The sequence below is a fragment of the Anopheles ziemanni genome, chromosome 3 (assembly GCF_943734765.1).
Source record: "Anopheles ziemanni chromosome 3, idAnoZiCoDA_A2_x.2, whole genome shotgun sequence".
Taxonomy (NCBI): Eukaryota; Metazoa; Arthropoda; class Insecta; order Diptera; family Culicidae; genus Anopheles; species Anopheles ziemanni.
In genome coordinates this window covers 56823258-56837270 of record NC_080706.1, presented here as the reverse complement: position 1 = coordinate 56837270, position 14013 = coordinate 56823258, and the positions used below count along the sequence as shown (strand labels likewise).

Genomic DNA, 14013 nt, shown 5'->3' with positions numbered 1-14013 from the left:
AATTTTTCGGAATTTTGTTCATGTAATTTTGAAAAATTAAAGAATCAAAAATAATTTAGAGCTTCACAGACCACACCGCTATAAAAAAAAATTATCGAGATTTTAACGGATTTTGTTTTGAATAGCGCCTTACATAATTTGGCCTGGAAAGTCTACACCTTACTGCTATCATTGTCCTTCGCAACATAAATGTGTAAATAGCGAGCATCTATCCGTTGATCGTTTGATCATACAGTATGTTCGGCAGCCATTACTGCTACTTTCCTTTCTACTCTTCTTGGATGTAATTTGGAATATGTCTCAATTGCTTTTGACGAGGGATGAGGTTTTGTTGAAACTGCTATTCAAACGAATGACAAGCAGACGACAATGGATAGGGAAAGAACCCTTACAGCAGCGGGAAAAATTTCTCTGACTTGACTTAACTATACTGTTGCTTGAGGCTTGACAACTCGCTTCGAACCGGCATGTGTGCATTTGCTTTTTCTCACTTACATAATTCCTTACAAACTTTTATTTTTGCACTGTACTGGCATACGATAAACGATAGGTAAAGTTAACTTTTAAATGAATGTATCGTCACCTTCATTTGAATCAATTTAACACTTTAATTCTACCCGCTTCTCATCTGTTTTCGAATCCCCACCCCATTGGATTTTCAAAGCTTCTGATTCGTTGACCGCATCTCATCGGTAGCGAGAAAAGGGTCAACATAAAAGAGCCTTCTTAGTGTGAGAAAGACCAAAAGTCTACAGTTACGATAGCTCCTCCTACCATGTGCGGGTAAAAGAGAGAATACTATAGGACATGAAATAAAACCGAGAGATCTACACCGCTGGTGTGTGTGAAGGAGCCGATAACACCAACACCTCAACAACGTCCACGCCGACGAGTACAGGGTCGCTTGACGCGTGAGTTTGGCATCAGTTGGTCAAAGACGTTGGCGCGGTTGCGCGTTTTTGACGTTTGTCGAGTCGGTCGTACGAGAAAATAACCCACAATAAGTAAAAGCGATCGTTAGTTGATCGCACATTTTAACTGCCTATAGTCATTGTGGATTAAGTGCGGTGTGCTCGTGGCAGACAATGAGAAGGCTTGTTTGGTCGTAAAGTGCATCTACAATGATTTTTCAGTGATCAGTGGTCGTTGAGTTTCGTGTAATATGTGGTGTTTTTGAATAATATCCATACCTCACCTCCGGGTTCCTGTTGAGGCTAAAGTGGTGGAATTATACGGTTCAGTGTGATACGAAAAATAAAATTCAAAGAATAAATCGAAAGCGACCGTGCCCGCGCTACTGAAGCTGCGCGTCCCGCCAATATGATAGACATAAGTATGTACGGAAATCATTCTTCACACACCAGTGGTTTTCAGAACAGTGACCTTGGATCCGGAGGGTATCCTTACTTTACGTCGGGTCATCATCACCACCATCACTACCACCAGCACCAACGGCAAACCACGGCGGTCAGCTCGACAACCAGTTTAAGCTGCGGTCCTTCCCAGTCGCAGCAGCATCAGCAGCATCCAAATTCGACTCATTTAGCCAACTCGGCGCACAATGTTAACGCGCCAGCAAGCAACAGCAATAGTGGCAACAGTTCCACTGGAAGCACCAGTACCAGCAACACCACCACGACCTCTAGCAGCAACAACAACAACAACAGCACGCCGAGCAGTGCTCCCAACAACTGTTCCAATGCTCCTCCTGCCAACGTGCACCAGGCTTCCTATACGCATACGCCCCACCTTTACAGTCCGTCCGCGATCGAGTACGGCATTACTACCTCGAGTTCACCGACCACCGATTTGTATTTTGAAAGTGGTGATAGCCAGAGCGGCATTTACTACGGCCCTGGCGGTCAGACTGCGCCCACGGTACCCTTCCAAGAGAACCGTATCATTAGTGCGGATAATGGACTCAGCTACACAAACCTGGACTATGCGATGTACCATCAAGCACAAGCGCAAGATTGCGTAGAGGGCACGACCCCGTACCTGGCACACCACGATACCAAATTGCATCTCCATCGCTATGGACCGTCTCCATTTTCCGGTGGCATGGCGGACGATGCCGTTGCCGGTGAACACCATCACCATTTGTCCCACGGCCATCTCCACCACCACCCACACCATCACCATCATCATCACCTTCCACATCCGCACAATCCAACTTCTCCCGGAGTGGGTCCTGGCGGAAATAGTGCGGGTGTTGCTGGAGCTGGCTGGGGACATCCTCAGCTTTACCCGGACGCTGTTGTTCAACAGCAGCAGCAACAACAGCATACCCAACAGCAGCTCACAGTTGGGCAGTGTAATTCCAGTGTTTCGACGACATCGGCACTGCTGGAGTCGCAAGGTTTGCTCGCGAGCGCGAATGTGTCAGACGATGGCGATAGTAATGGTGGTGGAGGTGTTGGAAACAGTTTGCTACACTTACAGCACCACCAACATCTGCACCAACAGCATCACCATCATGGTGCTGGTTTGCATACCACGCAGAGTATGCACTCTCAGCAGCAACAGCAGCAACAGCAGCAACAACACCAGCTTACACATTCCCAGCAACATCAGCACCAACAGCAACAGCAGCATCAGCAGCAGCCAAACCACCCGAATGCACCCACCTACAAGTGGATGCAAGTCAAACGAAACGTGCCAAAGCCTCCAAGTGAGTATTTTCACCTTTCAAAGGTCCCTAGGTTCCTTCACACCTGGATAACCACAATCCTCGGGGCCCGCCCCGCTAGCATGCTAGGGACGTTCGATTGTGTCTGTCAAATGTTGAACTCCCTTCCTGACGGGATACAACTCCCACAGGGAGTACTGTTCCCAGTAGAATATCCTTTTTCTTCGTACCTAACTCACATTGAACCAGAGAAGAAACGATCATTTCATGCCTTTAGACATGCTTTGCGTAAGGTGAAATCACGTTTCAAACCCATTCAACTTCCATTTTCTATGCTGTACGAGACCATCTTTGAACCCCGAATAGATTATGAAGCTTCTTATTGTTTCACATACACAATGCAGTGATGTCGCCGAACCCCGAAAACTTTTAATCAAACTCGACAATCTTACATTTGTTTGCCATAACAAAACACACTAGACCACGTGACACTCCGTAAAGTCACTGGAAAGCGACTGCAAAGAAAACCTATAAATATGGGCAATAAATTATACCGCCCCAAAAAGGATCAGTGAGGTCCGAAGCCTTGCCGCCCATTGAAGGGGTCGTAATTCAAATTTTCAAATGCCCGTAGGCTACGGCCAGGGACTCGTTATCGTTGGCGCTCAGTGATAATGCCCACAAGTGCTGTAAAATACGTAACAAAACAAACAGACAAAATGTGATTTTCACTGACGTCACAGCGTAACAAACATCAACCCGATCTCTTGTGAACATAACCGCGAGATTAACAATCATGTACGCAATCGATGGGAAAATAATGGCGATAAAAGTGGGTACCGGTCAACTTTATCTTTGGTCGGGAGCATAATGAAACGGTATAACGGACAAGTTTTGAATGTCACACGATAACACGACGAACTTAAACATCCGTTTGAGTATGCTGTGGGGCTAAGAAAATGATTGTTCGAATAGAGATAAGTGGGCTAGCAAATTCCACTCCCAACATTATTTAAGTTAATTCCAAACAAGGATAGCAACCTGCAAAAATTATGCTTCTTCTTTGTTTGCGAACGTCTTCGGCCATGCCTATCTCATTAAGGGCTTACTCGACTTTTTCCCTTTGTGTACATAGATAGTCATCCCTCTTGTCTCGGTTGGGACTCGAATCCACGCCGTCAAGGTGGTGAGCCCCAGCGCTCATGGAGCGATTTTCTAATCGGCGCTACCGCTCGACTGTCATGGACCCCTTTTAATGATATAATTGAAATAATAAAAGCAATATGGACCTGGAAAGACACCGTTATAGTGAGATATTAACACGCATTAATTACAATAAGTCTCTCAACAATTCTTAAAACTAGTATACATTAGTCTTTGGGTTATCAACGGTGAGATTATCAGTTACTTTCAAAAATATTTCGCTATAACGCACATAAGTATTATCCACAGAATAATATGTTCTCCTTAAAAAAACACCGTCTATTGAGTAAATTGACAGAAGACTTTTCAAAACTTACTATAAACTGCTAAAAACAAACCCAAGAATGAGTAAGAAATCCAAACTTACTGCTATGTTAATATGAACTATGTTACTTTGTTTTTTTTACTGTGTTTCATTTTCAACTGTTGAATCAAATGTTGACGTTAATTTTTAAACATTTTCCGGATTATCCGCGATAACGATACCATTCATGCTATAACATTATTGATTTTCTAACAAAATAATTATACCGAAGCTTTTAGAAAAATGTTCACGATTTGGTTTGGTACACCAGGTAACCCCAATACAGCGACAAAGGTGAACAAACTTCCCTTACGACCTCTGCGCTATTTCTTACTCATTTGGATACTGTTATTCCTACCCTTCATTCGTTCCGAAAGCGTATGGTGTACCACCTACTGCGGGTGCGTGACTACGCTCTCCCATTTGAATACTATTGCCATTACTTCCAAAACCTGTACCAGTTGGTTGGCTGCCACGATAAGAAGCATACGAACCAGTAAAGGAATCACCTACTTCTTCACGCGCTTCCAAGGTCACTGCCGGCGCCGTTACAGAAGACGAAAGTGAAACGTTCTGGCTTTGACGGAGAAGTAAAGGTCCTGGCACTCTTGGTCTTTTTTGACCGAGTAAAAGGATCGATATTCATGCCGCGAACGGTAGCGCAAAGAACAGCGAGACTGACGCCGACCATTCCATTAGGTTTCAATTGGGCAAACTGTCCACTGTCAAATATGTCAACCATCGCAATAGGCCCAACTAGTCCTCGCAATTGGCGACAGCAGCAGCAACAGCAGCAAAGGCAGCAATTTTGAGTGTCACTCAAAACGAAAACAAACGAACAAATATTAATTTCGTCCCCTGCTCCCCTCGTGTGCTTGACTTTTTTTCTTTTAGCAGAGCTGGTTTCTTTTTACCTGCTTCCTTGAAGCGCTTTCAAACGTGATGGTCAAGTTTCTGCCAATGACCACCTTAAAGAATAGAAGCGCCAGAAGCGTTGTTTCACATGGACACCCATTTGCGAAGTAGTGTCTTTGGTGGCCACAGTAGAAGCAGTCGAAAAGAAAAGTTTAATTCGATAATCACCGCCACTTGCCACGAACCTAAAAACCCAATGTTACCCTCCATTACCGATCGCCAAACGGTGCAACGGTAAAGATATCTCTAAATTGTTTGGACTGGGTTCTATTCGTCCGCTAGGATTACGATCTAATGACAACGAAAACCCACCGACGACACGCACGATGACGACCTTTCAGACGGGCGTCTCAATATCAGTAACATGACACTCTTTCTTAGGACTGGGAAGTTACATAAGGGGCAGGTGAATTTAAGCTTGCGATGGGAACCGGTTTGACTAGTTTGAAAATCTCAAAAGTTAACAAATACTATAAAATATCGCACATGACCCGTTGGTGTTAATTTAGTATGGGACTTCGTCTTTCCAGTTTATTGTACAAATAAGTACAATATGCTTTGAGAAGGGATTCGTCGTGGTATAACGTTCCTATTTTCTAACTCAAATCGTCTACAGTCTAGACACCGGGAAAGTTGTGCTCTGTCCGTAACTGCCCCCCACACGCTGTATAAATAGAAGATTTTATCACGGCACATAATTATAATATTTTCACATCAAGTGACACGCAACGAATCGGTGATACCGAGAGGGGTGTTCGGTCACCGCTACTGCTCAAATGTATACTCCAGTGGCCACCATGGTTAGTTGATTTCTATTTTTTGCTTTACGGTCCACCCTCACCTTCAAAATCACAAACACCGCAGGGATGCGGATTGACGGTAAAAGGTAGTTTTTTATATCATTTTTCTTCAGGGCCGATCCCCATTCTCACAAAGGTTCCATAAAGTAATTAGGAACAACGTGGTGAATTTTTATTTTGTTTTCAGACCCCCTCCACCCTTTTTCCAGGAGTCATGAACACCCGCCTCAGTCCATTCCACGAAACGAACCACTACATTTGAGCGTTTCAAGCGGATCGTAAAAACTAGCCCATGCTAAGAACTAAGAAAGGACCTCAAGAAAACGGTGTCTCGAGGGCGGATTTCCTTCACGCGCTTCGAAACACCAGCTGTTTGCGTGTTTTGGTTCCAAAAATTGTTTCTAGATGTTTTTTACTCATTGTTGTGGTCCTTGCATTGCGTCTCTTTTGCCGGCCCAAAGTCGCTAATGCGACACAGTGCGGCCAATGGCATCAAGTATGTATAGCCTACATACCACAGAGAGATTCCTTCGAAGGTGTATGGCGTGTTACACTTTTGTGACCTTTCGTAGATTTCGAGATTTTTTTTCTATTCTTGAGTTCTAGCCTCTGCACTTTACGATATTTGATATGTGATATTTTACGATAATTGCAGCACTATAAAGTACATTTTAATTGAATAAGTGAATGTTTTTAACTCTAAAACCAAGCCTACGAACGTGATTGGGAATTGAAGTTTCATGAGTGAAAACATTTAGTCACGGACAGTTTCCTGTAGAATTCATAAATCAGATTAAAAAAGCAATATTTGGAAAACCAGTTCACGGATCGATTACGATCCATTAAAACGAATATCAAGAAGAATTGTTTATGAAAAATGTAGCGAAGTTTCTAGAGTGAAACAAAAAGATTTGCTCTGTCGCAGCTGATTCTGGTGTTATTCACCATAATTAATGATCTCATGTAGCTGACCAACAGACACCGGTAACCGGGAGACACATTTATCTCGACGAGCAGAAAGTTTAGTTGATAAACCTGTCCGCATACGCGTGATTTGCGCCGTTAAACATAACACAAAAAAGGAATTATGAATAAAGACAGGTCTACAGACAAGGTTTTACATGGTTGGTCTCTATCTCAAATACTCAAACTTTGTCTGCTTATAATTAAGATAAGGGAAAGTATTGATCGATGGAAATGTACTCTAGACATGCTGCTACGAGATTGATCCTATTTTCCGTAAACAGCCCTACAATGAACAATCCTTGACTTATAATATCGAATATTTAACATTTTTGTAAGAGCACCTGTATAATTTGTACATATGGGTGATTTTGATATTAGATTAGAAAAAAGTTTTTGTGAAAGCATCGGTATTCTTTGCCGAGCGGACAATCATTGATTGCATCCTGCTCGATTCCTTAACACGATCGTGTCTGGTGGTCATTTCTGATAAAATAAACCGAAAGCTAGCAAACAATTGTTCATCTACGGTAAACCGAAAATTTCTACCAACGAATGCCTTTCACGTCCTCGACTTTGTGTCGCTTTTTCTATATCGCACACTGATCGCACAGTTGAAAGGGTCCAGAAAATTGGAATTTGCTTCAAATCAATGCCAATCACATTTCTCTGAGGAATTTCGATCGACCATCGGTCTAGTACGCTTGGCATTTCCCAGGCTGAAGGTATTAGCGGGGCTCCTAAAATAGCACGCGCACAAGCAATAGCTGGACGAGAAATAAACCAGCGCCAGAATGGTGGCCATCGTCTGGCATCGTTCGAGTCGCCTTATCCATTTTCGGGGGATGGCAATAATTCGCCGTTCAGAATAACTCGCACGAGCAGCACGAAAAGTGCTGGCCCATGTTCCCTGTCATATGGCGAATTAATGTATTTGCCTAGAAAGAGCAAGTCGCGGACATCGTTCTCGTTTACTACGCCTAAACTTAGTTCATGAGTGTTGAGCAGGCTGGGTACTGTACTCCATTATCAAATTCAACAAACCACGAAGAGGGCGACAAAAAGGAAAACATTTTATAGGTTAGGTCACAGTTTGTTTCCTTCTTTAGATCAAACTGATTTCATGCATACAGCAAATTCTTGAGCCTTTATGTTGAAATCTAGCTTGCGTATTCCAATTATTGTCCTAAGACGTTAACAATCTACAATTAAAATCAACTTAGTACAACACCAAATATATTAGTATATTGAACTCATACAACTTCAACTAGTCATAAATTTGTCTATACTAAGTTATAAGGATAACTATTGTCGCAATATTGGTTCAATGAATTTTTCCGTCTTATTACGTTTACAATTGATAATTTTTTGACTGCTTTTCTGCATTTGCAATTTTATTTAAAGAAAAATGGAGTAATTGTATGCCTCGTACCACGTACCATCATTGTGATCTGTTTATCGGTGCAAAAGATCTATGGTTTTTTTCGTTAGTGTAACAATCTTAAAACCTGACCTTCTTGAATTAGAGCCTAGCATGAATGATTTGGCGGCCATGAAAAAATATCACTTTGCACGGCTTAAGCCCACCAATAGTTCTCGGTATTAACACGTCACTCAACTTAACAGCATAGGTTAAAGAAATATATCCGCGAACTCTTTTTTTCTCTTTTGTTGAATATGAACAAACAGATCAGTTTCTATATCGCAAGACTTACCGACAGCGGATGCATCGTTCATTGACGCGGCTGTTCCCGTGGCCACACGCTCGGTAATTCTATCCCGCTCATGGCATTGTGTCTTTCTAAGAGATTTGTGGTCGCGGAGCCGTTTTATTTACACTCCACTACGTACGTTAGAGTTACGGGCAACATTGGACGTCCCTACGATGACGACGATCCTGCGATCGGTCACGTAACGACGTGAGTCGCTGTGAGCCGCACGAAAACTATACTCGTACGCAAAGTTCATTCCCCCTGGCCTATCAGAGTTAAAGCGAGCGACATGCGACACGCGACATGAACGAGTTTATTGTTTATCATAGATCGTCAAGTCAAGTGGCTGGTCGATTCTCGGCCGCCGACGCCTACGTTAAATGCTCCAGCAAGCGTATCTCGTGCCGACCGTGAGGTTAGGCTTTTCCCGTTTACCGAGGCAGCAGTAATAATCCTTTCGAAACTCGGAGAACTTTCAGGACTTGTACCGTTAAGAATGGACACCTCGTCAATGAGCCGTTGCGCCATCCATTGTTGACATAGCTGGTTGCATAGCCAAAAGCTATCGATTACCGTACAAATAAACTGGAGGCTTTTAAGGGGTCCCCAGTGCAGTGCGTTGCTGTCAATTATGGGATGGCGCATGTTTTGTTTACGCAAGCTGTACACAAATTCGAAACCCACCCACCCCTAGCTTCGAGCTATTGTCAATATTGGCTATGAGCTACCGTCCGCTTGTAGTCCAGATCCTTTTTGCTGTCCGCGTACTCGAATCCCATCAATTCTCTGACAACTTCGGAAGAAAAGCCGTCGGTACGTGTACAATAGCTCAAAGTTTATCCTCCTTTAAAAGGGATCCAAAACATAACAACAAATACATTGGGGCTTATAGTGAAAACTCAACTCGTGGATTGTGGAGCGCTGATGCGTGTCAAAATTCTATACCTAATATATTTGAACTTTGAAATACCTCTTGCCAAAAAGCTTAAAGTTGATGATTCCTTCTTTCTCTCATAAATTGCTCTCTAATACACCGTCACTTCGACAGCCTGAGCCTAGTCCATCTTCCATGAAGGCCACTAATACAATCATCACCATCACCCAAGATCCCGTTTCAAGTCAGACGGCCCCGTTCCTTCCTTCCGTCGCATCGCGTCGCGATTGGAAAGTATAATCTATTAATTAAGTCTGTCAGTCACCGCACTTGGCCCCCACCGCATGCTGGTTGGTTTCGCCTGTCGGCTTGTCGGCTTGTAAATTAGTGCTCGTTTTGAACTTCAACAAGTTCACACCTCCAACCCCAAATCCATCCGGTTTGGTAGTGCTAAGGGACCGATGATGGAGATAAGCTGGGATGATGCTATGAATCGGAAGTAATGTTTCATCCTTGAATTATGGGGAACAAAATAGATACGATGACATCGGTCGTTACCACCGCGATACTTATGTTCGCTGAGTGTATCTGATAAGAAATAAAAGAGATTTTTTATGCATAGCATCATCTCCCAATGGTCTTTATCTCCATGCATTTAGCATATTCATAGAAAAAGCTAAGTGAATAGCGCGAATTTGTTAAAAGAAGATTGGTCATCTCCTTCGATGTACAAGGTGATTGATGATATTGTTATTCTTATTGCTTCATTGCAAGAGTTGGGAATTTCTTCTTCATCAAATTTACGCCACCCAACAAATCTGTTTGAAATGTCCCATATAAGTATTTGTATGAATCCATATGTCACAACCAAAACCTAAAACAATGTATAAATTATTTTATAAACATTGAACTCTGTATTATGGACTTTATTCTTGTTCAATTTTAAGCAGTGTATGATACTCCATAACTGAATGAAAAACAGACATTCACATCGCATACAGAACGATTGCGATAGAAATCGAAAAAAATGGATAGAAACGATCCATCGGAAACAGTAGCAACGAGTCTTATCAATAAATAAATGTTTATCACAAGTACTGCAGCCCCACATATGCTGGGACCTTTCAACCAGACGATAGGCTGAAAACATTAGAAAAAAGGAAAAAAGAAATCACCTTAGCTACCCGTAATCGTAAGCTTGTACTCCGGTCTTCGACTAGTGCGAGCTGTAATCGCGTCCCGTTGCAGTAGAACATAATAAAGTGTACCAAATATTTGATTTGCTACCGATAGATAAACACAAAGCGCCCATGAGGTAGACAGGGCTGGCCACAAAAATCCACCAAATGTACATTCTCCGAGCCTTGCCGCAGTGTACTGCATAGCGCTGGTATCTGCTCCGATAGTGATTCGAAGGTATCGTAACGTAATGCGACTGCGAGTTGTATCGATGTTTCAGCTCAGTCCATTTGGCCTGCGGATTGACATGATGTCAAGATAAGGTACGTGAAGCTTCCTGTCTGCAAAGTACGGAGTAATCGATCGAGCATACTCATCGCGTCTCAAACCGGACCCGATATAACATACATTGCTTACACTGGATTGGAAACAGTTCTTGATATCTTGCAAAAAGTAATGCAGCTTTCAAGACAATGGTTGCGAGGTATGAGAATAGAATGGTTAATGCATACCCGGATTATGTTTGAGTTCCTAAGAAAAATTAATTTTATTTTGCATTTCTAACGTTACACAGTTCTTTTAAATTCGAAAGTTTAGAAAAAATCCTGTCTTATTCACTTAAATCGTGATCGTGCGGGTAATCGATCAATGCTAAATCGTACATTTCTCTTTAATAGACAGGGTTTGCGTAGATTTCATATTATACTGTGTAGATAGAATTTTGTAAGGAGGATAGAGTTCTGCTCCATTTACAACGTGGTATCAATCATACCCATTTGCTACAACATTTTGTAATACCAAAACATTGGTAAAATGCAACAACTTGAGCGGGTTGAAATCCCATTCAAGATCGGGGTCCTATGTTGCACAATTTATATACGCAAGGGTTTAGTAAGCCTGAGTCGAATCCGAATAATATTTATAAACATTTTATTTTATTGAAGAAGAGAAAAATTCTCATAGTTGTATAAGGATAATGGACATAGATTAGCAAAAGAAGTGTCCTGCACATTTCCAAATATAGTAATTTTGCTCAACATTGTTTGTGGTTTTTCTTTTAACACGTGTTCTCAATAGAAACACTCAAGAGTTGTTTGAGGAATTAAGATACGTGTCCAGATGAGTCCTTGTTGTATCACGTCCAGTAAATAACCATTTTAAATGTAACTATGTCTTGTGAAGCCCACGGAGGCCGACAAGTGTCTTAAACAAACAAACAAATAAACAAATAAACGTGTTTGACGATTGTAAATTTAATTAGATAATTATAAAGAAATAAGTTGTTAGTTTGCTTGGCAAAAACTGATATTCTTGGAAAATTATTCTGTTTAAAAGTTATTGATTGTTCCGCATGAAGTAAGGTTTTGCTAATCAGGCTTTTGGCAATCAAAGCATTACAATGAAATAATATGTAGGAAAATTGTACTTCAATTCAATTTTGATCCTTTATGAAAAATGTGTTGTTTTATCAAAACTGAAATTTTGAAATATTTAGCCTGAGTGGTTTATTGCATGTTTATAAGGCATTCAACTTATAGCTGCTTAGGGTCCCCTGAACGCTTTATGCGCCTCTGACGAAGGGGTTCAAATCATTATTGCGGGCCAGCATCACCTAAGACAGTCGTTACAATAAAAAAGATACACTCGATACAGAAGAACATATTATCAATAGATAATCGCATTCCACGGATAGCCGGGTCAACAGATATGTCAAACATGTATATCATACGTTTATAATGCACGATTTGAGTCACAATGTTAACAGTAACTCAAATTTTAAAAACAACTTAAAAGAAAGAACAAAAACTATGTTTATCAAGCTGACGTTCATTGAAAAATTACCACACGATTGTAAAACTGCCTGTTTTAGACACACGGATTAATCCTCCCGCCAGTTAATCCGGCCCGGATAACTGACGTACTACTCCTATTGTAATAGCACATGTAAATTGCATACATACACAGAACATTCTGATCCTTAAATTAATTTTAGTAATTTTTGTTTTTAATTTATAGTTCTGCTTAAGAACAACCAATTATTTTGTCACATTTCTGCGGATGCATCCTCTACGAAACCGCAGGATAAATATCTGCTAAAAATAAATATTGTTTATGCATACTATCAGAAGTAAGAATCTAAAACATGTTTCCTCCTTGTTTTGTTTTGTTTACAGTGAATAAATCTGGACCAGTACAAACTCCTCCAGAATACCATATCCCCGCACATGTTCTAGATCCCCTACGAGGAGTTCCGAACCATCCAACTGTAGGTAGGTACCAGCATCTGAATTCGCAATTTGTGATCTTATGAAAATCAAACCAATCTAATTTTATATTTTTCCTCTTGGAATGTATCCTTAACGAACGGAATCAACGCTTGTACACATAAACTACTATTTCATCAGTTGCTCCCAGTACCGTTTCACCACATCAGACCAGCTTCCTAATGAACAACAGCAGTACTGGACGAACAAATTTTACCAACAAGCAACTAACGGAACTAGAAAAAGAATTTCATTTCAACAAATATTTGACGCGAGCAAGACGAATAGAGATTGCAAATGCATTGCATTTAAATGAAACGCAGGTAATTAAACCAGAAAAAGGTGGTAAAGCAAACACATGCTCAAAAAAAATCATTTTTCATACTTAATGTAGGTAAAAATATGGTTTCAAAACCGAAGGATGAAGCAGAAGAAACGAATCAAGGAAGGTCTTGTACCACCAGAAGCGCAGAGCCTATCACCGAAACATTCTTCTATGATAAGCAACTCCGAATCTTCGGTGATTACAACAACAACAACGACAACGGCACAAACTACACCAGGAGCCACGATCAATTCTTCCCTCAATGAAAGCAATGAAAACAGTCGCGAGTCAAACACCATCTAAGATAGTCATCTTACAACATACTCCATGTCTCTCTCATTTTATTTGATTTTTTTTCTATTTAGTCCAATCTGTTGTGTATATCAACCGAAGAGGAAAGTAAGCCAGCTTTCGTTCATTAAATCATTACTAGTATTTTAAAACAATGTTCCGATAAAATCTAACCACGCAGTCTACGAGTCACATTCTAGAGAAGTTTAAAGATGTATGCAAATAATTCATGGAAGACACATCGTTCAGATAGTCTCTCTTTTTCACCGTTCTTGTTCCTATTGTGCACATCACCAATATGGGTTGGCGTTTCGGCACGGAATCCAGTGTTGATTAATATGGAAATTATGTTTGTACTCCCACTGCCCAGTTTTGACGTGACAACTTGCCTAAGTGTAGTGAATATATTATGCGATTAAACTATTGTTGAATGTTTTTGTTCAATACATGAATGCTAGTCTTTCGAAACGTAAGATTTATAAGTGACACTTGAGTTCGATGATTCTATGATGTCCAAAGAAAAATTGATGACATCGACGAAATAAAGCACAAAA

General features: G+C 41.1%; 1 protein-coding gene across 1 annotated transcript; it reads left to right on the top strand.

The window, feature by feature from the left end:
• Window positions 1-1320: 1320 nt before the first annotated feature.
• On the top strand, window positions 1321-13471 carry LOC131288128 (homeotic protein labial-like). Its single transcript, XM_058317240.1, has 5 exons — window positions 1321-1464; window positions 1513-2671; window positions 12754-12849; window positions 12985-13166; window positions 13238-13471. Exons 1-5 carry the CDS (start codon window positions 1321-1323, stop codon window positions 13469-13471), a joined length of 1815 nt encoding a protein of 604 aa, XP_058173223.1.
• The last annotated feature ends 542 nt before the right edge of the window (window positions 13472-14013 follow it).